General features: G+C 41.8%; 1 protein-coding gene across 1 annotated transcript in view; it reads left to right on the plus strand.

Annotated features, from left to right (window-relative positions):
* Positions 1–18,629, plus strand: part of CFAP410 (cilia and flagella associated protein 410) — a 115,481-nt gene extending 96,852 nt beyond the window's left edge. The window contains exons 5-7 of the mRNA XM_053698595.1: positions 1,585–1,765; positions 9,288–9,390; positions 17,933–18,629. Of these exons, the coding sequence (XP_053554570.1) occupies positions 1,585–1,765; positions 9,288–9,390; positions 17,933–18,061 (413 nt within the window). The 3' untranslated portion in view covers positions 18,062–18,629. The remainder of the gene's footprint in view (positions 1–1,584; positions 1,766–9,287; positions 9,391–17,932) is intronic.
* Positions 18,630–26,191: the final 7,562 nt, after the last annotated feature.

Genomic DNA, 26,191 nt, shown 5'->3' on the forward strand with positions numbered 1-26,191 from the left:
CAACATCTCAATACAATAATGCAATTGTTTTAATGTATTTGAACATTTATAAAATTATACCATATGCCTAGATTCTTTTTCTTGGTGATATAGTGCTAAGTATGCTCCTTGTTTCTCATTAAAGGAATTGTTACTAATGATTCAGTGAAGGCTGTGACACACTGCAATCTGAGCGGCGCGCAGCGTGTAGATACGGCTGTGCGCGCTCAGTGTGTCCTGCCTTTTCATCTCTGAGCACTATGCTGCATCAGGTCGCTTAGCTGAGCGCTCAGAGATGAAATATTTGAACTTCAGAAGCGATGCAACGCTTGTTTTAACTTATATCAGCTATTGATCACCTTTTCAAAAATATGCCATTAAATATTACCCATTGGTCACAATTTGTCTTGAATACTATGGGGCCGCTTTATCACGGGCCAAATGGGGCCCGTATATCCCCTGGAGTTAAGAACCAGCGGACATCAATCCGCCCAATCTCATACGATTGGGTTGATTGACACCCTCTGCTAGGGGCCGATCTGAATCTGCAGGGGGCAGCATTGCACAAGCAGTTCACTAGAACTGCTTGTGCAATGATAAATGCTGACAGCGTATGCTATCGGCATTTATCGATATCTGACGGACATGATCACTACAGTGGATAATGTCCGCCAGTCATATGATAAATCGGCCCCTATATGTAATGGGTGCAGTCTTCTCATTCTATTACTTATTTTGCTCATTTATAGTCACTTATTTAAATAACCGGTATGTTCCTAACCTGTGCTCACAACTATGTTCCATTACGTATCATATAAGATTGGCAAGCTTTTTACTTCTTTTATTCCTTTATCTGTAGAAAACTAAATCCTTGGTGAAGCATGAATCCCCTTTCCAACTCATCTCAAATTGTTTATGCAACAAAAATTACATCTATTGAAATACATCACGTGCAATTTTTAAATCCTTTAGAATTATAATGGGTAAATTGGAGTATACATGAAGAAAATGTTTTGTTTGCTTGCAACTTTCCTATTGTAGACTATTTCCATCAGGAAAAAAAATCTTTTTCAATACCGAATGAAATTAATCTTGTTTTTCTAATAGTTGATGGTTATGCTTTGCAGACAACTGAATACGTTTGCAGAGCATCATCAGTCCTGGATCTGCACTGTATTTCTATTATAATATAGGTTTACACAATGAAAACATGACCTTTGATAATCTTCTCTTCTGCACTTATTTTAGATATGTGTGTACAATATAAAACTCCATGATTTCATATCAACAATGATCAATAGCTGTATTAATAATTTGTACCTCTGGTAATATGCAAATCACATTTTATCTTATGGTAATGATTACCTAGAACAGAGGATGTAAAGGTGTTGAGAAGTAGTTTAAAATATATGTATTTTGTTAAAGATCAGATGTGTTTTGTACCATTATTACCATACTAATCAATACTAATAGAGTTGTGCGATACTATAAATTATTAACTATATATTAAAGAAATAGTTCACGCAATATAACATTAAATTACACCCAAGATAATCATCACAGACTTAAGTGTTTAAGATAATAAACTTCTATTTCATTTCACAGCAGTGACACAAGAAGAGCTTGCACAAGCCATCAAACTGGGTGAGGAGATAACAGCCCCTCCAAATGAAATTCTAAATGCAGACAATGATATCCAGTCTGAACCAGCCGCTGATCAGGATACTGCGGAAAACCGCACAGTGTCAGAAAATGATTTACTGAACTTCAGCATGGAAGAGACAAAGTGAGAATTATAATATTTTCTATAGGTTTTTTTAAAATCTGTTTTGAAGTAAAAAGCTTTAGAGAAGTTCGAAAAAGGCACCTCTGTAAGAAAAGCACAAACATGTACACTGGAAACCCTAAGGCCCTTTATTTTATTTGATTCACTTACCCACAGCATAAAAATGTTTAATTTTTCTTCAAAACCAATAGGATGAGAAAATGTGCTACCATTATAAACAGCTGCAAAGTCGCACTATTAGACCATAAACATTCTAGATCACACGATGCATAGGCAGAACCAAACTATAAAATGAGAAATTTTATTGTGTGGTTCTGTTCCTGCATTATCTTTAGTCTCAAGGATCTGGAACACATTATCATTATCATATATCATACCTTAGTCATATTAAAAGCAATAAATGTTTTTTTTAAATTAAAATTGATAAAATCAATAAAGTTTTTGTGTTAATTTTATTTGAATAGAATATATTTTTGAAACATTGATAAATCTGCAATATATCTTTTTAAATATTAAATGACACATCAAAAGCAATTTGTTTTTATTTTACTAAAGTAATGTCAAAGCACAGTAGAACATGCTCCTGAATCATTTTATCCTAAAATAAAAACCAAAAAGAAAAAAGAAGCAATACATTTTTAAAGTTGCCAGGTTTGATAATAGAATTGGAAACTTACAAAAAAATGTAATTCATTTGCTTGAAAATAAATGTGATTAGAGTGAAATAATCTTCATGTAAAGGGTATGTATGAGAGTGTAGTGGACATTTATGTTATGAAAGTTTCAGATGTGGTCCAGTGCTTTATTAAAGCAAACCAAGAAGTATCCTTAGTTTAGGGAGCACACTGCATTCCATAGCACATGTTTAGGGAGCACACTGCATTCCATAGCACATGTTTAGGGAGCACACTGCATTCCATAGCACATGTTTAGGGAGCACACTGCATTCCATAGCACATGTTTAGGGAGCACACTGCATTCCATAGCACATGTTTAGGGAGCACACTGCATCCCATAGCACATGTTTAGGGAGCACACTGCATTCCATAGCACATGTTTAGGGAGCACACTGCATTCCATAGCACATGTTTAGGGAGCACACTGCATTCCATAGCACATGTTTAGGGAGCACACTGCATTCCATAGCACATGTTTAGGGAGCACACTGCATTCCATAGCACATGTTTAGGGAGCACACTGCATCCCATAGCACATGTTTATGGAGCACACTGCATTCCATAGCACATGTTTAGGGAGCACACTGCATCCCATAGCACATGTTTAGGGAGCACACTGCATCCCATAGCACATGTTTAGGGAGCACACTGCATTCCATAGTACATGTTTAGGGAGCACACTGCATCCCATAGCACATGTTTAGGGAGCACACTGCATCCCATAGCACATGTTTAGGGAGCACACTGCATCCCATAGCACATGTTTAGGGAGCACACTGCATCCCATAGCACATGTTTAGGGAGCACACTGCATCCCATAGCACATGTTTAGGGAGCACACTGCATCCCATAGCACATGTTTAGGGAGCACACTGCATCCCATAGCACATGTTTAGGGAGCACACTGCATCCCATAGCACATGTTTAGGGAGCACACTGCATCCCATAGCACATGTTTAGGGAGCACACTGCATCCCATAGCACATGTTTAGGGAGCACACTGCATCCCATAGCACATGTTTAGGGAGCACACTGCATCCCATAGCACATGTTTAGGGAGCACACTGCATCCCATAGCACATGTTTAGGGAGCACACTGCATCCCATAGCACATGTTTAGGGAGCACACTGCATCCCATAGCACATGTTTAGGGAGCACACTGCATCCCATAGCACATGTTTAGGGAGCACACTGCATCCCATAGCACATGTTTAGGGAGCACACTGCATCCCATAGCACATGTTTAGGGAGCACACTGCATCCCATAGCACATGTTTAGGGAGCACACTGCATCCCATAGCACATGTTTAGGGAGCACACTGCATCCCATAGCACATGTTTAGGGAGCACACTGCATCCCATAGCACATGTTTAGGGAGCACACTGCATTCCATAGCACATGTTTAGGGAGCACACTGCATCCCATAGCACATGTTTAGGGAGCACACTGCATTCCATAGCACATGTTTAGGGAGCACACTGCATCCCATAGCACATGTTTAGGGAGCACACTGCATTCCATAGCACATGTTTAGGGAGCACACTGCATTCCATAGCACATGTTTAGGGAGCACACTGCATTCCATAGCACATGTTTAGGGAGCACACTGCATTCCATAGCACATGTTTAGGGAGCACACTGCATTCCATAGCACATGTTTAGGGAGCACACTGCATTCCATAGCACATGTTTAGGGAGCACACTGCATCCCATAGCACATGTTTAGGGAGCACACTGCATCCCATAGCACATGTTTAGGGAGCACACTGCATTCCATAGCACATGTTTAGGGAGCACACTGCATTCCATAGCACATGTTTAGGGAGCACACTGCATCCCATAGCACATGTTTAGGGAGCACACTGCATTCCATAGCACATGTTTAGGGAGCACACTGCATTCCATAGCACATGTTTAGGGAGCACACTGCATCCCATAGCACATGTTTAGGGAGCACACTGCATTCCATAGCACATGTTTAGGGAGCACACTGCATCCCATAGCACATGTTTAGGGAGCACACTGCATTCCATAGCACATGTTTAGGGAGCACACTGCATCCCATAGCACATGTTTAGGGAGCACACTGCATTCCATAGCACATGTTTAGGGAGCACACTGCATCCCATAGCACATGTTTAGGGAGCACACTGCATTCCATAGCACATGTTTAGGGAGCACACTGCATCCCATAGCACATGTTTAGGGAGCACACTGCATTCCATAGCACATGTTTAGGGAGCACACTGCATTCCATAGCACATGTTTAGGGAGCACACTGCATTCCATAGCACATGTTTAGGGAGCACACTGCATTCCATAGCACATGTTTAGGGAGCACACTGCATTCCATAGCACATGTTTAGGGAGCACACTGCATTCCATAGCACATGTTTAGGGAGCACACTGCATCCCATAGCACATGTTTAGGGAGCACACTGCATCCCATAGCACATGTTTAGGGAGCACACTGCATCCCATAGCACATGTTTAGGGAGCACACTGCATTCCATAGCACATGTTTAGGGAGCACACTGCATCCCATAGCACATGTTTAGGGAGCACACTGCATCCCATAGCACATGTTTAGGGAGCACACTGCATTCCATAGCACATGTTTAGGGAGCACACTGCATTCCATAGCACATGTTTAGGGAGCACACTGCATTCCATAGCACATGTTTAGGGAGCACACTGCATCCCATAGCACATGTTTAGGGAGCACACTGCATCCCATAGCACATGTTTAGGGAGCACACTGCATCCCATAGCACATGTTTAGGGAGCACACTGCATCCCATAGCACATGTTTAGGGAGCACACTGCATCCCATAGCACATGTTTAGGGAGCACACTGCATTCCATAGCACATGTTTAGGGAGCACACTGCATCCCATAGCACATGTTTAGGGAGCACACTGCATTCCATAGCACATGTTTAGGGAGCACACTGCATCCCATAGCACATGTTTAGGGAGCACACTGCATTCCATAGCACATGTTTAGGGAGCACACTGCATCCCATAGCACATGTTTAGGGAGCACACTGCATCCCATAGCACATGTTTAGGGAGCACACTGCATCCCATAGCACATGTTTAGGGAGCACACTGCATTCCATAGCACATGTTTAGGGAGCACACTGCATCCCATAGCACATGTTTAGGGAGCACACTGCATCCCATAGCACATGTTTAGGGAGCACACTGCATTCCATAGCACATGTTTAGGGAGCACACTGCATCCCATAGCACATGTTTAGGGAGCACACTGCATTCCATAGCACATGTTTAGGGAGCACACTGCATCCCATAGCACATGTTTAGGGAGCACACTGCATTCCATAGCACATGTTTAGGGAGCACACTGCATCCCATAGCACATGTTTAGGGAGCACACTGCATTCCATAGCACATGTTTAGGGAGCACACTGCATCCCATAGCACATGTTTAGGGAGCACACTGCATTCCATAGCACATGTTTAGGGAGCACACTGCATTCCATAGCACATGTTTAGGGAGCACACTGCATCCCATAGCACATGTTTAGGGAGCACACTGCATTCCATAGCACATGTTTAGGGAGCACACTGCATTCCATAGCACATGTTTAGGGAGCACACTGCATCCCATAGCACATGTTTAGGGAGCACACTGCATTCCATAGCACATGTTTAGGGAGCACACTGCATTCCATAGCACATGTTTAGGGAGCACACTGCATCCCATAGCACATGTTTAGGGAGCACACTGCATTCCATAGCACATGTTTAGGGAGCACACTGCATCCCATAGCACATGTTTAGGGAGCACACTGCATTCCATAGCACATGTTTAGGGAGCACACTGCATCCCATAGCACATGTTTAGGGAGCACACTGCATTCCATAGCACATGTTTAGGGAGCACACTGCATCCCATAGCACATGTTTAGGGAGCACACTGCATTCCATAGCACATGTTTAGGGAGCACACTGCATCCCATAGCACATGTTTAGGGAGCACACTGCATTCCATAGCACATGTTTAGGGAGCACACTGCATTCCATAGCACATGTTTAGGGAGCACACTGCATTCCATAGCACATGTTTAGGGAGCACACTGCATTCCATAGCACATGTTTAGGGAGCACACTGCATTCCATAGCACATGTTTAGGGAGCACACTGCATTCCATAGCACATGTTTAGGGAGCACACTGCATCCCATAGCACATGTTTAGGGAGCACACTGCATCCCATAGCACATGTTTAGGGAGCACACTGCATCCCATAGCACATGTTTAGGGAGCACACTGCATTCCATAGCACATGTTTAGGGAGCACACTGCATCCCATAGCACATGTTTAGGGAGCACACTGCATCCCATAGCACATGTTTAGGGAGCACACTGCATCCCATAGCACATGTTTAGGGAGCACACTGCATTCCATAGCACATGTTTAGGGAGCACACTGCATTCCATAGCACATGTTTAGGGAGCACACTGCATCCCATAGCACATGTTTAGGGAGCACACTGCATCCCATAGCACATGTTTAGGGAGCACACTGCATCCCATAGCACATGTTTAGGGAGCACACTGCATCCCATAGCACATGTTTAGGGAGCACACTGCATCCCATAGCACATGTTTAGGGAGCACACTGCATTCCATAGCACATGTTTAGGGAGCACACTGCATCCCATAGCACATGTTTAGGGAGCACACTGCATTCCATAGCACATGTTTAGGGAGCACACTGCATCCCATAGCACATGTTTAGGGAGCACACTGCATTCCATAGCACATGTTTAGGGAGCACACTGCATCCCATAGCACATGTTTAGGGAGCACACTGCATCCCATAGCACATGTTTAGGGAGCACACTGCATCCCATAGCACATGTTTAGGGAGCACACTGCATTCCATAGCACATGTTTAGGGAGCACACTGCATCCCATAGCACATGTTTAGGGAGCACACTGCATCCCATAGCACATGTTTAGGGAGCACACTGCATTCCATAGCACATGTTTAGGGAGCACACTGCATCCCATAGCACATGTTTAGGGAGCACACTGCATTCCATAGCACATGTTTAGGGAGCACACTGCATCCCATAGCACATGTTTAGGGAGCACACTGCATTCCATAGCACATGTTTAGGGAGCACACTGCATCCATAGCACATGTTTAGGGAGCACACTGCATTCCATAGCACATGTTTAGGGAGCACACTGCATCCCATAGCACATGTTTAGGGAGCACACTGCATTCCATAGCACATGTTTAGGGAGCACACTGCATTCCATAGCACATGTTTAGGGAGCACACTGCATCCCATAGCACATGTTTAGGGAGCACACTGCATTCCATAGCACATGTTTAGGGAGCACACTGCATTCCATAGCACGTACCAGCGGTTTTATGATATCATTGTATTTATATATGTTTTAAACCCCACCACAGTGACCCTGTAAACATGGTCACTAAAATTCACAGTGCCAGTAGGTTGTCATCATTTTTGTAAGCGTATTCCCAGCTGACTTCCAGCACAACAGAAAACCTTAGTAGCTGCTAGGCTGGTTGAGAAAACCTATGGGTGGTGTCTGGCACCACAGAAAGCACAAGTGAGTGATGCTAAATGTGCACACTGATTTCCCCCACTCATGCAGTGAATGTGCTGGAAGGAATCTTGTAGGAGCTCCTTTCTGTAGCTAATATACTACAAAAGGAATGCTGCTTCACAGTAGTCGCCTATTGCCACCACACTGCTGCACTTTATCACATAATATGCAAAACAGTTAAGCATTTCCTGCTGTGGTGATGTGAAGATGAAGAGACAATAACAAGATAGCAGGATGTTCTCTTAAAGGGCCATTGTCAAAAAAATGACATGCTCTAATCCAGTGTTTCTCAACTCAACAGGCCACCTATTCATTATATCTTAGCTAGAGCACAGGTGAAATAATCACCTGAAGGGTAAGAGCAGGTTAGTAACCATGGTTACTGATCAGCTGATTATTTCACCTGTGCTCTAGTTAAGATATATTGTATATGTGTACTGTAAGGGTCCTGCAGATTGGAGTTGAGAAACACTGCTCTAATCCATTAGACCATGTCATTTTAAAACCATCGACCCTAGACTAGTGTGTGTTTAACCCCTGCAAAGGGATTAAATACACAGAATACCGCTCGGGACTTAAAGCACTACTGGTCCTGAGTGGAAAACGCTGCTAATCCAATCAGCAGCGCTAGTCTCACTAGTGAAACTAGTGCTTCAGATTGGATCAGCATGGGTATTCTGCTTGGGACCAGCAGTGCAATTTTACAGACAAATGGAATATTTACCTCCAAAACACTGTCATTTTTGTGTTTTATGCCAAGCAAAGGAAGGAAGTAAGGAAGATCTGCACACAAGAGTTTTGGTGAGTAGGCAACAAACAATATGTGGATACTTTTGGCGATAATGGTTCTTATTTCATGGCATCTTCTAACTTAAATCACATAATTAGTACATTAAGAAAATTATTTAATTTATTCAGCTATTTTGGCAGGAAAATAAAACTTTACCTTTTGTGTTGCCACTAAGCCATTTAGATGATACCTGTTAATTAGGCATGTTTATTCTACTAATTAGTAAGTGTTTAAAAATAATGTCAATAAGTGTTACCAATTTTACTGCCAAAGAAAATATCCAACTATTTTATTGTGTAATTAATTTTTCAGATTTTTTTTTTTATTAAATGAAAAAGATTGTGTGTTATTGACTATAGTGATTTATTCTACATCTTTTACTTAACACTTTGGTAATGTATTATTCTAAATGCATTTCTTTATGCAACTTTATTATTTTTAGCAAAATTCGCCAGCAGCTAGGGATGAAACCACTCCCCAGAGATAAGTTTTCCTCTTTCTCACCTCTCTCGCCTTTGGAGACAGAGGGAAGCAGGAAAAAAAGGGTAAGTGTTAGAAATTAGACTTTTTCTTTATTAAATCCTACTCCTAATTTTTTCTAGAATTTATATTCGTACTGGTAGTGTATATATCCTCTGATTCCTCGTGTAGCTATGTGTTGCAGTAAAAGCCTCTTAGAAATTAGAGGGGTGGATTTGCAACCCACATACAGTATATCATTGTCCTGCTTGAGTTTCTCCCCGTTTAGTTCTACAACGGTATGCGTCACCCTCTGATTTGTTTTTGGAGCCCCTCACTGTGGCCTTGCTAGCTGACCCAATATACAAACATCCTTGTACGTGTGAGAGTATTATCCCTAGGGTTTCCCCAGAGGGTAAATACCTTATTTATATTGCTCAGTGTAGTTTTGCCGTGCTCGATATACCAAATGCCAGTTTCTTCAAACATTTTGTAGTTCCCTTAGATTAAACTTCTTTCAAACATACAATGAACAATTGAATAAAATTATTTTATTTTGCATGTGCTGTTTTATAGGACAATAGTTTCTGCAGTGTGTCTTACAAATGAGTTTAATATCTGGTTATTTGGAATGGGTCATCTTGGTCAATTATTGGTAATCTAGCTTTAATTGAATCTACCATTTTTTTGTTCTTTTTTTTAATATCATGTGATAAAGCTACAGTGCTTGTTACACATGATCTCATGTCTTTTTATTGTTATCATGGTTAGGGTTATTCTGATTATTTCTGAGATTCCATGTAGTAGTAAGGTATTATTAGGTTGTCAGTTTTTCTTTCTTTCTGGTGTTATCTTTCAAATGCCATCTAGTGGAATTATAAGAATCTTCCTAATACACGCTAATGTTCTACTTTGTAGGAAATGTAAGTTTTACTATACAACCCCAATAAGACCTGGTGTTCAAGCAGCAAAACTGATTGTTTTCCATGAGATACAGTATATATTTAATCAGACCTACTTCCTCAAGGATTTATACCAAATAGAAAATGGGCATTTTGTTAAATAGTCTTAACTTTTTTTTATCAGAAGCCTAGAACCTGGTCAGATTATGACCATGGTAGGTCTGAAATAGGCTTAAGTTTTTATGTTTCCATCCATCCATATCATTTATGTTTTTATTTGAGAAAAAAAAATAATTGTTGTGCTTCTTTTTGGGGGTTGCCTCTACTCCATTTCTAGTAGCTCCTCTTGGTTTTCATATTTCCCCATACCTGGAATTAATATTTGTCTAAACCTTATTAGCAGAACTGCTTGTCACATATCGATGATAATTAAGATTGAACTATCATTTCATAGTTATTTGTCTATTAAGTGGGAGAGTCTCCATCAGCTGTTGGACAACAAGGAGCAGGACTCTAAGGGAAGGAGTTTTCTTTAGTCAGACTGGTGTGTCATCTGTATGGATGCCAGTCTGATCATCAAGGGTTTAGTGTGAGCTGAGCTCAGAGCTCAAGTAAGGTAGTCTATTTAGAACACCTTTGACATAAATGTTTAGGTGTTAATGACAGGGTTTCTGTCTCTGGAGACCCATAGACCTGTTTTGTATCTTTATCATCTTTATATGTAATCATGCAACATGACAGCAAGATCATATATAAACCAGGTGTTTTGAGAAGTTGCAGGTATCAATAGGTGTGCAGAATACAATTTCTGTAATTTTATATTGTAGGTCATTTAGTCTACTAGGCAGATTTCCATAAACGACAGAAGATTAATCACAAGAGTGAGCTTTCTATGAGCATGTTTTCAAGCAAATTTATGGGGAATTATGGTTTCTTGAAATAGATCTGATGGGTTACGAAGTGTTGCCCCAAAAACAAGAGCCTCATGTTATTGATTTAAATGCAAAAATATTTCATCTGATTTTCAGACTAGTATGTATGTAGGTGATCCTTCTGGCCTTACAGTTATTAGTTTCTTCCTTAGATATCATCAGATATCTTCTTTCTTAGTTACCACCCCATTACCCAGGCTATTGAACTGACAGCTTGCATTAGTTTCTGCTTTTCTGAGGGACCATTTGCAAGGATTGGGCCACTTTTGGTAAGTGGGTAAGTGAGTGAAATCACTGTGTCTGAGTTTTATTTTGCTTATTCTTTCTGGTAGCAGTTTGGAAGTTTGGGGAAGTTTGAAAAGCATATTCTCTCTGTAATGATGATGGCTTATCTTCTCAATCAATAGCTGCTCCTTTAAGGTCTGGATTTAATAAGGCTTGTCATCATGAAGCTTCTGTGAAATACATATGCAAGGCAGCATATGTAATATGTTCCGATACTATTTTCACTATATTCCATACGTTTTATATGTTTGCATTAGTGGATGATGCCTTATAGATTGTTTTTGCACTGTTCTACACAGTTTAGCTGTACCATATGTTTGTTGGGCACAAGTGTTTGCATTGTGCTTATTCCTCTTAGAAAAGAGGCATGTTATACCTGGTGGTGTAAATCTATCCCCTCAGACTTCTGGAAAGTATATCAACCTACCCCAGGGTTCAGAGGCCATCTAACCCACTAGTGCTTATATGAGTATACTTTACATGTGAAGAAATAGATTTATCTGTAAATCTGTTGTATTTTTTTTATATGCATGTCTATATATATATATATATATATATATATATATATATATATATACACACACATATATATATATATATATATATATATATATATATATATATATATATATATATATTCCTGCATAAATGATTATATTACTCTTTCTCTTGTAAGGTGTATCCAGTCCACGGATTCATCCTTTACTTGTGGGATTTTCTCCTTCCTAACAGGAAGTGGCAAAGAGAGCACGCAGCAGAGCTGTCCATATGGCTCCCCCTCTAGCTCCACCCCCCAGTCATTCTCTTTGCCGGCTCTAAGCAATAGGGTCTCTCTCGGAAGGGTAAAGTGAATGTGGTGTTAGATTTGTAGTTTTTGTTCTACAAGCAAAAGTTTGTTATTTTTAAATGGTACCGGTTTGTACTATTTACTCTCCAGCAGAAAAGGGATGAAGATTTCTGCAGAGAGGAAAATGATTTTAGCATGTTGTAACTAAAATCCACTGCTGTTCCCACACAGGACTGAGGAGTACAAGAAAACTTCAGTTGGGGGGAACGGTTTGCAGATTAAGCTGCAATAAGGTATGTTCAGTCATTTATTTCTAGACAAGACTGTGATAATGCTAGAAAAGGACTGATAAGATCCCCATGAGGGAAGGGTAAGCTTTATTCAGAGACTAAGTATGGAATTACAAGCTTACATTACAGGGCTTATTTATGCTGGTTGTCACTTTTTTATTGGTTGACACTTTTTTATGGCAAACGGTTTTTACTTATAAACATCGTTTTTGAGACACTTAGAAGGTCCTTTTGGGTTTCTTTCAGGGGTTGTTACCCACATGGCTAATATTATAGGAGTGTTTCTTTAGGCCTCACAGCACCGGAGTAAGGTGGGAGGGGCCTAATTTCGCGCCTCAGATGCGCAGTTAGATGGACTAGATCTTCAGGTTGTGTTCACATGGTGGCTCCTGCTACAATTTGAGGACCCATAAGAAGCTTTTTCCCCATAAATCCGACTCCTAAGGGAAGGTAGGGCCACAGCAGAGCTGTGGCAAGGTGCTAAATTTGTTTTAACCGGTCTGTTAGCTTACTATTGATCCGGTTTGGGCATTAAGGGGTTAATCGATTTTTTTGCTAGCTGTGCAATCTTACCAATGCTTTAGGTACATACTGTGAAAATTTCAGAAAGTTTGGTGCATTTTTCACTGTTTTGGAAAATTCTGTGCCTTTTTTATTTCTTAAATGCACAGTAACGTTTTTTTGCAAAGTGTGTTTTTGCTTGATTAATGTGATTTCTAAGCCTGCTTGTCTTACTATTAGTTTGTTAAACATGTCTGTCACCAAGGAAAATCCATGTTCAACGTGTTTAGAAGCCATGGTGGAACCCCCTCTCAAAATGTGTCCCACGTGTACTGATATGTCTATATATTTTAAAGACCATATTGTTGCACTTAAAAATGTGGCCCAAGATAATTCTCAGACAGAAGGTAATGAGGTTAGCCCGTTGACCTCTCCCCAAGTGTCACAACTAGTTACGCCCGCTCAAGCAACGCCTAGCACCTCTAGCGCGTCTAACTCTTTTACCTTACAAGATTTGGCGGCAGTTATGGATAATACCCTCTCAGTATTTTTATCTAAGCTGCCCGTGTTACCTGCAAAGCGTGATAGCTCTGTTTTAAGAACAGATTATGAGCATTCTGACGCTTTAGTAGCCGTATCCGATATACACTCACAATGCTCTGAAATGGGGGCGAGGGATGTGCTGTCTGAGGGAGAGGTTTCCGATTCGGGAAAGGTTGCTCCTCAGACAGACTCAGATACGTTGGCCTTTAAATTTAAACTAGAACACCTCCGCTTATTACTCAGGTATTAGTTACTCTGGATGACTGTGACCCTTTGGTGGTCCCAGAGAAATTGTGTAAAATGGACAAGTACCTAGAAGTTCCTGTTTACACTGATGTGTTCCCGGTCCCTAAGAGGATTGCGGATATAGTAACTAGGGAGTGGTATAGACCAGGTATTCCGTTTGTTCCCCCTCCTGTTTTTAAGAAAATGTTCCCCATATCCGACACCACACGGGACTCGTGGCAGACGGTCCCTAAGGTGGAGGGGGCTGTTTCTTCACTTGCTAAACGCACAACCATTCCATTTGAGGACAGATGTGCTTTTAAAGACCCTATGGATAAAAAATTAGAGGGTCTACTTAAGAAATTTTTTGTTCATCAAGGTTTTCTTCTCCAACCTATAGTGTGCATTGTTGCTGTAACTACTGCAGCTGCTTTCTGGTTCGAGGCGCTGGAAGATGCGCTCCAGACGGAGACCTCATATGAGGATATTATGGACAGAATTAAGGCTCTTAAGCTGGCTAATTTTTTTATCACAGATGCCGCTTTCCAACTAGCTAAGTAAGGGGCAAAGAATTCAGGTTTTGCCATTCTGGCGTGCAGGGCGCTATGGCTCAAGTCTTGGTCGGCCGATGTGTCGTCAAAATCCAAACTACTGAACATCCCTTTCAAAGGAAACGCCCTTTTCGGGCCTGAATTGAAAGAGATTATCTCAGAAATCACTGGGGGAAAAGGCCATGCTCTCCCTCAGGACAAATCCTTTAAGACAAAGAACAAACAAAATCATTTTCGTTCCTTTCGAAATTTCAGGAGCGGTCTCGCTTCATCCTCCCCTGCTGCGAAGCAAGAGGGTAACACTTCACAACCCAGGGCAGCCTGGAAACCTTACCAGGGCTGGAACAAGGGTAAACAGGCCAAGAAGCCTGCAGCTGCCCCCAAGACAGCATGAAGGGGTAGCCCCCGATCCGGGACCGGATCTAGTAGGGGGCAGACTCTCTCTCTTCCCTCAGGCCTGGGCAAGAGACGTACATGATCCATGGGCCTTAGAGATTGTATCCCAGGGATATCTTCTAGAATTCAAGGACTCCCCTCCAAGGGGAAGGTTCCATATTTCTCGTCTGTCTATAGACACGACAAAGAAAGAGGCGTTCTTACACTGTGTAGAAGACCTACATACAATGGGAGTGATCCACCCAGTTCCAATTGCGGAACAAGGGCTGGGGTTTTACTCAAACCTGTTTGTGGTTCCCAAAAAAGAAGGAACTTTCAGACCAATCCTGGATCTCAAAATTCCAAACAAATTCCTCAGAGTCCCATCATTCAAGATGGAGACCATTCTTACCAATGATCCAGGAGGGTCAATTTATGACTACCGTGGATCTAAAGGATGCGTATTTACACATTCCTATCCACAAAGATCATCACCAGTTTCTCAGGTTCGCTTTTTTTCTGGACAAGCATTATCAGTTTGTGGCTCTCTCTTTCGGGTTGGCCACTGCTCCCAGAATTTTCACAAAGGTGCTAGGGTCCCTCCTGGCGGTGCTAATGCCGCGGGGCATAGCAGTGGTGCCTTATCTAGACAACATCTTAATTCAGGCGTCAACATTCCAAAGAGCCAAGTCTCACATGGAAATTGTAGTGGCCTTTCTGAGGTCTCACGGGTGGAAGGTGAACATCAAAACGAGTTCTCTCTCCCCCCTCACAAGAGTTCCCTTCCTAGGAACACTAATAGACTTGGTAGAAATGAAAATATTTCTGACGGAGGTCAGAAAGTTAAAACTCTTAACTACTTGCCGAGCTCTTCATTCCATTCCTCGGCCATCTGGTGCATGGAGACAATCGGATTAATGGTAGCGGCAATGGACATAGTCCCTTTTGCACGGATACACCTCAGACCACTGCAACTATGCATGCTCAAACAGTGGAATGGGGATTATGAAGATTTGTCTTCTCAAATACAGTTGGACCAGGGGACCAGAGATTCTCTTCTCTGGTGGTTGTCTCAGGATCACCTGGCTCAGGGAATGTGTTTCCGCAGACCAGAGTGGATCATCGTAACGACCAACGCCAGTCTGTTGGGTTGGGGTGCTGTCTGGGACTCCCTGAAAACTCAGGGCTTATGGTCTCGGGAAGAAGCTCTTCTCCCGATAAACATTTTGGAACTGAGGGTGATATTCAACGCTCTTCAGGCATGGCCTCAGCTAGCTGCGGCCAAATTCATCAGATTTCAGTCGGACAACATCACGACTGTAGCTTACATCAACCATCAAGGGGGAACAAGGAGTCCCCTAGTAATGATGGAAGTATCCAAAATAATCAGTTGGGCGGAGGATCACTCTTGCCACCTCTCAGCAATTCACATCCCAGGAGTAGACAACTGGGAAGCGGATTTTCTAAGTCATCAGACTTTTCATCCGGGGGAGTGGGAACTCCACCCGGAGGTATTTGCCCAGCTGACTCAGCTATGGGGCACTCCAGAATTGGGTCTGATGGCGTCCCGTCAGAATGCCAAACTTCCTCTTTACGGGTCCAGGTCCCGGGATCCCCAGGCAGTGTTGATAGATGCTCCAGTAGCGCCTTGGTCCTTCAATCTGGCCTATGTGTTTCCACCGTTTCCTCTCCTTCCTCGTCTGGTTGCCAGAATCAAGCAGGAGAGGGCGTCAGTGATTCTAATAGCACCTGCGTGGCCACGCAGGACTTGGTATGCAGACCTAGTGGACATGTCATCCGTTCCACCATGGACTCTGCCGATGAGGCAGGACCTTCTACTTCAAGGTCCTTTCAAACATCCAAATCTAATTTCTCTGCGTCTGACTGCTTGGAGATTGAACGTCTAATTCTATCTAAGCGTGGTTTCTCTGAGTCGGTTATCGATACCCTGATTCAGGCTAGAAAGCCTTCCACCAGGAAAATCTACCATAAGATTTGGCGAAAATATCTTTTACACAAACGTCTGGCGGAGGTACCAGACGTTCAAGCGTTTACTCAGGCTTTAGTCACAATCAAGCCTGTTTATAGACCTGTGGCTCCGCCATGGAGTCTGAATTTAGTTCTTTCAGTTCTGCAAGGGGTTCCGTTTGAACCTTTACATTCCATAGATATTAAGCTTTTATCTTGGAAAGTTTTGTTTTTGGTAGCTATCTCTTCTGCTCGAAGAGTTTCAGAGTTATCTGCTTTACAGTGTGACTCACCTTACTTGGTGTTCCATGCAGATAAGGTAGTTTTGCGTACCAAACCTGGTTTTCTTCCTAAGGTTGTGTCTAATAAGAATATTAACCAGGAAATTGTTGTTCCTTCTCTGTGTCCTAATCCTTCGTCAAAGAAGGAACGTCTGTTACACAATCTTGATATGGTTCGTGCTTTAAAGTTCTATTTACAAGCAACTAAAGATTTCAGACAAACAACTTCATTGTTTGTCATCTATTCTGGTAAGAGGAGAGGTCACAAGGCAACTGCTACCTCTCTTTCCTTTTGGCTGAAAAGCATCATCCGTCTGGCCTATGAGACTGCTGGCCAGCAGCCTCCTGAAACAATTACTGCTCATTCTACCAGAGCAGTGGCTTCCACATGGACTTTTAAAAATGAGGCTTCTGTTGAACAGATTTGTAAGGCAGCGACTTGGTCTTCGCTGCATACTTTTTCCAAATTTTACAAATTCGATACTTTTGCTTCTTCAGAGGTTTTTGGGAGAAAGGTTTTACAAGCAGTGGCGCCTTCCGTTTAAGGTACCTGTCTTGTTCCCTCCCTTCATCCGTGTCCTAAAGCTTTGGTATTGGTATCCCACAAGTAAAGGATGAATCCGTGGACTGGATACACCTTACAAGAGAAAACAGAATTTATGCTTACCTGATAAATTACTTTCTCTTGTGGTGTATCCAGTCCACGGCCCGCCCTGGCTATTAAGTCAGGTAGATTTTTTTTGTTTAAACTACAGTCACCACTGCACCTTATGGTTTCTCCTTTTTCTTCCTAACCTCCAGTCGAATGACTGGGGGGTGGAGCTAGAGGGGGAGCTATATGGACAGCTCTGCTGTGTGCTCTCTTTGCCACTTCCTGTTAGGAAGGAGAATATCCCACAAGTAAAGGATGAATCCGTGGACTGGATACACCACAAGAGAAAGTAATTTATCAGGTAAGCATAAATTCTGTTTTTTTGTGTTTCTTTAGAATAACATTCTTAATGCAGTTTTACTTCTGCTGAAAGATTTGGACACAGAGGGGTTGGAAATTGTTCAGCGAACTGCTTGTAATCGACTGCTACAACTTCAGAAGAAAGAACTCCAACTGGAAAGCTAAAGGCCTTAACACTTTAAGTTGATAAATGCATGTTTTAGCTGAGCCTAAACATCTCAGTCATACTTATCACAATCAAAACAAACATTTGTTGTAATAAATGCTAATTTAGAAATAGAACTTACCTTGGAAAAGTAGCTTGAGATTTTTGCTGTATCGTTATGAAATCATGCAACAATACCACAATCCAGAAACAAATATAGCAGTTTTTTTGTAGAAAATTAACATGTAGTTGTATTCATTAAACATTTCTACCAGAAATGTGCTGGTCTGCATGTAGTGATACTGTATTTTTTGCCTACTTTGCATTATCCTTTGTTTAATTCTACAAGTTTCAGAAGTAGAATTCAGGAGACTATAATTTATTCAGTTAGTAATTTAAGGTCTTTTAACTGTCTATTTGTTAATACATTCATTAAGTCTTTTTTTTTTTTTAACATTTCTTCTTAAAGGATATTTTAGGCAAAAATGTTCTATCATGCATGTGAAAAATCATGAGTCAGATATGTATTTTTGTATGAAAAAGGTAAATTAAAGCTATTTAAACAAATAAAAACTAACAGAGAATGCATTTTTGTGTATATTGAGATATGGATTGCTCACTTGATGACAATAGGGCAAAGACACGCTTCCAATATCCAAAAAAATAAATAAATAATTTTATATATATATATATATATATATATATATATATATATATATATATATATATATATATATATATATATATATATATATATATCCTCCAAAGAGAGATAAGCACAGTCTTATATTACCACAACTGCCAGGGTGCACTTCATATAAATTGTATCCATTCCTCGTTTCCAAGAAGGCACTCACTGGTCTTTTAGTAAAAAACAACTTTTAATTCATAGATTTAAAAAGCAATTACATCCATATATATACCCCAATAGTTGGCATATACTGTATATATCAACATATCTATATGCTTAAAATTACATGTTAAAATGTCAGTGATTAGGAAAAACATAATGTGATGCATTTCAGCTGTAGAAGCTCAAATCATATATTCTAGACCATGGTTTATGATTATGGCTTGTACAGCTAAACATGTCAAAATATGCTTTTCCTAAGTAAGACATGGTTGTTCTTTTTAACATGTATATAATAAGCATAAACAGAAGCGCCACATGGCCTAGTATCACCAGGAATAAAGTGAAATGGGTACAAAGTGTCAAATTCCACTCGTGTATAGTAGCACCCCTAATAGATTGTGCAAATAGAGCAGGGTGGAATATCTCAGTCACCCTGTAGACTGGCCTCCCGTACTACACTAACAACAAGAATGGAAGTCATATAGATTTCTCTCCAAAACGGGAGTCAGGATATAAGCAATACATTTTAGTACATTTATTAAAATGATAAGATAAGCAATGTGTTTCTCAGCTATAAAAGGCTGTTTCATCAGGAATGTATTTTCCATAAAGTATATGACTATATTTTAATATATACACTAACTTTTGGAATTTTTGTTTTTGTTTTTGAGATCATGCATCTGGAGTAAAGGGACTCCATAGGTGTTTAGGACTAGAGACTCGCAATAGTCATAGGTTACTAAGTAGGGGGCACAGTAGCGTTTGAGCTCATAGCCAAAGTGGAATGTTGGTTCACAGTTTGGAATGTTTAGCAACTTGTGCATTGTATTAGGTACCTTCTTTGGGAGAATGGAGTATAGAAACATAGATATTGACGGCAGATAAGAGCCATAGGCCCAGCAAGTCTGCCCGATATTACCTAACAGTATAAACTTATCTAGTTCGTAGGATAGCCTTATTCTTGTCCCATGCATTTTTAAAGTCCCCCACAGTGTTTGTTGCTACTACCTCTTGAGGAAGTTTATTCCATAAATCAATCACTCTTTCTGTAAAGAAGTTCTTCCTCAAATTACTCCTGAATCTACTACCCTTTAGCTTGAGCTCATGACCCCTTGTTCTTGAATTTTCCATTTCTCCAACATAGGTGTGTCCGGTCCACGGCGTCATCCTTACTTGTGGGATATTCTCTTCCCCAACAGGAAATGGCAAAGAGCCCAGCAAAGCTGGTCACATGATCCCTCCTAGGCTCCGCCTACCCCAGTCATTCTCTTTGCCGTTGTACAGGCAACATCTCCACGGAGATGGCTTAGAGTTTTTTAGTGTTTAACTGTAGTTTTTATTATTCAATCAAGAGTTTGTTATTTTAAAATAGTGCTGGTATGTACTATTTACTCTGAAACAGAAAAGAGATGAAGATTTCTGTTTGTAAGAGGAAAATGATTTTAGCAACCGTTACTAAAATCGATGGCTGTTCCACACAGGACTGTTGAGAGGAATTAACTTCAGTTGGGGGAACAGTGAGCAGACTTTTGCTGCTTGAGGTATGACACATTCTAACAAGACGATGTAATGCTGGAAGCTGTCATTTTCCCTATGGGATCCGGTAAGCCATTTTTATTACAGAGTAAATAAGGGCTTCACAAGGGCTTGTTAAGACTGTAGACATTTTCTGGGCTAAATCGATTCATATATAACATATTTAGCCTTGAGGAATCATTTAATATGGGTATTTTTGTAAAATAATATCGGCAGGCACTGTTTTAGACACCTTATTCTCTAGGGGCTTTCCCTAATCATAGGCAGAGCCTCATTTTCGCGCCGGTATTGCGCACTTGTTTTTGAGAAGCATGACATGCAGTCGCATGTGTGAGGAGCTCTGATACATAAAAAAGACTTTCTGAAGGCGTCATTTGGTATCGTATTCCCCTTTGGGCTTGGTTGGGTCTCAGCAAAGCAGATACCAGGGACTGTAAAGGGGTTAAAGATAAAAACGGCTCCGGTTCCGTTATTTTAAGGGTTCCAAATTTGGTGTGCAATACTTTTAAGGCTTTAAGACACTGTGGTGAAATTTTGGTGAATTTTGAACAATTCCTTCATATTTTTTCGCAATTGCAGTAATAAAGTGTGTTCAGTTTAAAATTTAAAGTGACAGTAACGGTTTTATTTTAAAACGTTTTTTGTACTTTGTTATCAAGTTTATGCCTGTTTAACATGTCTGAACTACCAGATAGACTGTGTTCTGAATGTGGGGAAGCCAAGGTTCCTTCTCATTTAAATAGATATGATTTATGTGACACTGAAAATGATGCCCAAGATGATTCCTCAAGTGAGGGGAGTAAGCATGGTACTGCATCATTCCCTCCTTCGTCTACACCAGTCTTGCCCACTCAGGAGGCCCCTAGTACATCTAGCGCGCCAATACTCCTTACTATGCAACAATTAACGGCTGTAATGGATAATTCTATCAAAAACATTTTAGCCAAAATGCCCACTTATCAGCGTAAGCGCGACTGCTCTGTTTTAGATACTGAAGAGCATGAGGACGCTGATGATAATGGTTCTGATATGCCCCTACACCAGTCTGAGGGGGCCAGGGAGGTTTTGTCTGAGGGAGAAATTTCAGATTCAGGGAAAATTTCTCAACAAGCTGAACCCGATGTGATTTCATTTAAATTTAAGTTGGAACATCTCCGCGCTCTGCTTAAGGAGGTGTTATCCACTCTGGATGATTGTGAGAATTTGATCATCCCAGAGAAACTATGTAAAATGGACAAGTTCCTAGAGGTCCCGGGGCCTCCAGAAGCTTTTCCTATACCCAAGCGGGTGGCGGACATTGTAAATAAAGAATGGGAAAGGCCCGGTATACCTTTCGTCCCTCCCCCCATATTTAAAAAATTGTTTCCCATGGTCGACCCCAGAAAGGACTTATGGCAGACAGTCCCCAAGGTCGAGGGGGCGGTTTCTACTTTAAACAAACGCACCACTATACCCATAGAAGATAGTTGTGCTTTCAAAGATCCTATGGATAAAAAATTAGAAGGTTTGCTTAAAAAGATGTTTGTTCAGCAAGGTTACCTTCTACAACCAATTTCATGCATTGTCCCTGTCACTACAGCCGCGTGTTTCTGGTTCGATGAGCTAGAAAAGGCGATCGATAGTGATTCTCCTCCTTATGAGGAGATTATGGACAGAATCCGTGCTCTCAAATTGGCTAATTCTTTCACCCTAGACGCCACTTTGCAATTGGCTAGGTTAGCGGCGAAAAATTCTGGGTTTGCTATTGTGGCGCGCAGAGCGCTTTGGTTGAAATCTTGGTCAGCGGATGCGTCTTCCAAGAACAAATTGCTTAACATTCCTTTCAAGGGGAAAACGCTGTTTGGCCCTGACTTGAAAGAGATTATCTCTGATATCACTGGGGGTAAGGGCCACGCCCTTCCTCAGGATAGGTCTTTCAAGGCCAAAAATAAACCTAATTTTCGTCCCTTTCGTAGAAACGGACCAGCCCCAAGTGCTACGTCCTCTAAGCAAGAGGGTAATACTTCTCAAGCCAAGCCAGCCTGGAGACCAATGCAAGGCTGGAACAAGGGAAAGCAGGCCAAGAAGCCTGCCACTGCTACCAAGACAGCATGAAATGTTGGCCCCCGATCCGGGACCGGATCTGGTGGGGGGCAGACTCTCTCTCTCTTCGCTCAGGCTTGGGCAAGAGATGTTCTGGATCCTTGGGCACTAGAAATAGTCTCCCAAGGTTATCTTCTGGAATTCAAGGGGCCTCCCCCAAGGGGGAGGTTCCACAGGTCTCAATTGTCTTCAGACCACATAAAGAGACAGGCATTCTTGCATTGTGTAGAAGACCTGTTAAAAATGGGAGTGATTAATCCTGTTCCATTAGGAGAACAAGGGATGGGGTTCTACTCCAATCTGTTCGTAGTTCCCAAAAAAGAGGGAACGTTCAGACCAATCTTGGATCTCAAGATCCTAAACAAGTTTCTCAAGGTTCCATCGTTCAAAATGGAAACTATTCGAACAATTCTTCCTTCCATCCAGGAAGGTCAATTCATGACCACGGTGGATTTAAAGGATGCGTATCTACATATTCCTATCCACAAGGAACATCATCGGTTCCTAAGGTTCGCATTCCTGGACAAGCATTACCAGTTCGTGGCACTTCCTTTCGGATTAGCCACTGCTCCAAGGATTTTCACAAAGGTACTAGGGTCCCTTCTAGCGGTACTAAGACCAAGGGGCATTGCAGTAGTACCTTACTTGGACGACATTCTGATTCAAGCGTCGTCCCTTCCTCAAGCAAAGGCTCACACGGACATAGTCCTGGCCTTTCTCAGATCTCACGGATGGAAAGTGAACGTAGAAAAGAGTTCTCTATCTCCGTCAACAAGGGTTCCCTTCTTGGGAACAATAATAGACTCTTTAGAAATGAGGATTTTTCTGACAGAGGCCAGAAAAACAAAACTTCTAAACTCTTGTCAAACACTTCATTCCGTTCCTCTTCCTTCCATAGCGCAGTGCATGGAAGTAATAGGTTTGATGGTAGCGGCAATGGACATAGTTCCTTTTGCGCGCATTCATCTAAGACCATTACAACTGTGCATGCTCAGTCAGTGGAATGGGGACTATACAGACTTGTCTCCGACGATTCAAGTAAATCAGAGGACCAGAGACTCGCTCCGTTGGTGGCTGTCCCTGGACAACCTGACACAAGGGATGACCTTCCGCAGACCAGAGTGGGTCATTGTCACGACCGACGCCAGTCTGATGGGCTGGGGCGCGGTCTGGGGACTCCTGAAAGCTCAGGGTCTTTGGTCTCGGGAAGAATCTCTTCTACCGATAAATATTCTGGAACTGAGAGCGATATTCAATGCTCTCAAGGCTTGGCCTCAGCTAGCGAAAGCCAAGTTCATACGGTTTCAATCAGACAACATGACGACTGTTGCGTACATCAACCATCAGGGGGGAACAAGGAGTTCCCTGGCGATGGAAGAAGTAACCAAAATCATTCAATGGGCGGAGACTCACTCCTGCCACCTGTCTGCAATCCACATTCCAGGGGTGGAAAATTGGGAAGCGGATTTTCTGAGTCGTCAGACATTACATCCGGGGGAGTGGGAACTCCATCCGGAAATCTTTGCCCAAATTACTCAATTGTGGGGCATTCCAGACATGGATCTGATGGCCTCTCGTCAGAACTTCAAGGTTCCTTGCTACGGGTCCAGATCCAGGGATCCCAAGGCGACTCTAGTAGATGCACTAGTAGCACCTTGGACCTTCAAACTAGCTTATGTATTCCCGCCGTTTCCTCTCATCCCCAGGCTGGTAGCCAGGATCAATCAGGAGAGGGCGTCGGTGATCTTGATAGCTCCTGCGTGGCCACGCAGGACTTGGTATGCAGATCTGGTGAATATGTCATCGGCTCCACCATGGAAGCTACCTTTGAGACGAGACCTTCTTGTTCAAGGTCCGTTCGAACGTCCGAATCTGGTCTCACTCCAGCTGACTGCTTGGAGATTGAACGCTTGATCTTATCAAAACGAGGGTTCTCAGATTCTGTTATTGATACTCTTGTTCAGGCCAGAAAGCCTGTAACTAGAAAAATTTACCACAAAATATGGAAAAAATATATCTGTTGGTGTGAATCTAAAGGATTCCCTTGGAACAAGGTAAAGATTCCTAAGCTTCTATCCTTTCTTCAAGAAGGATTGGAGAAAGGATTATCGGCAAGTTCCTTGAAGGGACAGATTTCTGCCTTGTCTGTGTTACTTCACAAAAAGCTGGCAGCTGTGCCAGATGTTCAAGCCTTTGTTCAGGCTCTGGTTAGAATCAAGCCTGTTTACAAACCTTTGACTCCTCCTTGGAGTCTCAACTTAGTTCTTTCAGTTCTTCAGGGGGTTCCGTTTGAACCCTTGCATTCCGTTGATATTAAGTTATTATCTTGGAAAGTTTTGTTTTTGGTTGCAATTTCTTCTGCTAGAAGAGTTTCAGAATTATCTGCTCTGCAGTGTTCTCCTCCTTATCTGGTTTTCCATGCAGATAAGGTGGTTTTACGTACTAAACCTGGTTTTCTTCCGAAAGTTGTTTCTAACAAAAACATTAACCAGGAGATAGTCGTGCCTTCTTTGTGTCCGAATCCAGTTTCAAAGAAGGAACGTTTGTTGCACAATTTGGATGTTGTTCGCGCTCTAAAATTCTATTTAGATGCTACAAAGGATTTTAGACAAACATCTTCCTTGTTTGTTGTTTATTCTGGTAAAAGGAGAGGTCAAAAAGCAACTTCTACCTCTCTCTCTTTTTGGATTAAAAGCATCATCAGATTGGCTTATGAGACTGCCGGACGGCAGCCTCCTGAAAGAATCACAGCTCATTCCACTAGGGCTGTGGCTTCCACATGGGCCTTCAAGAACGAGGCTTCTGTTGATCAGATATGTAGGGCAGCGACTTGGTCTTCACTGCACACTTTTACCAAATTTTACAAGTTTGATACTTTTGCTTCTTCTGAGGCTATTTTTGGGAGAAAGGTTTTGCAAACCGTGGTGCCTTCCATTTAGGTGACCTGATTTGCTCCCTCCCTTCATCCGTGTCCTAAAGCTTTGGTATTGGTTCCCACAAGTAAGGATGACGCCGTGGACCGGACACACCTATGTTGGAGAAAACAGAATTTATGTTTACCTGATAAATTACTTTCTCCAACGGTGTGTCCGATCCACGGCCCGCCCTGGTTTTTTAATCAGGTCTGATAATTTATTTTCTTTAACTACAGTCACCACGGTATCATATGGTTTCTCCTATGCAAATATTCCTCCTTTACGTCGGTCGAATGACTGGGGTAGGCGGAGCCTAGGAGGGATCATGTGACCAGCTTTGCTGGGCTCTTTGCCATTTCCTGTTGGGGAAGAGAATATCCCACAAGTAAGGATGACGCCGTGGACCGGACACACCGTTGGAGAAAGTAATTTATCAGGTAAACATAAATTCTGTTTTTATGTAAAATACCCACAGCCTCAGTTTTACTAAACCCTTTAATGTACTTGAAAGTTGCTATCATATCACCTCTTTCCCTTCTCTCCTCTAAGCTATACATATTTAGGTCATTGAGCCTATCCTGGTAAGTTTTATTTTTTAGACCATGTACCATTTTGGTAGCCCTCCTTTGCACAGATTCAAGTTTGTTAATATCCTTCTGAAGATATGGCCTCCAGAACTGCACACAATACTCAAGATGAGGCCTAACTAATGATCTATAAAGTGGCATAAGAACCTTACTATTTCTGCTGCAAATACCTCTACC

The sequence above is a fragment of the Bombina bombina genome, chromosome 1 (assembly GCF_027579735.1).
Source record: "Bombina bombina isolate aBomBom1 chromosome 1, aBomBom1.pri, whole genome shotgun sequence".
Taxonomy (NCBI): domain Eukaryota; kingdom Metazoa; phylum Chordata; class Amphibia; order Anura; family Bombinatoridae; genus Bombina; species Bombina bombina.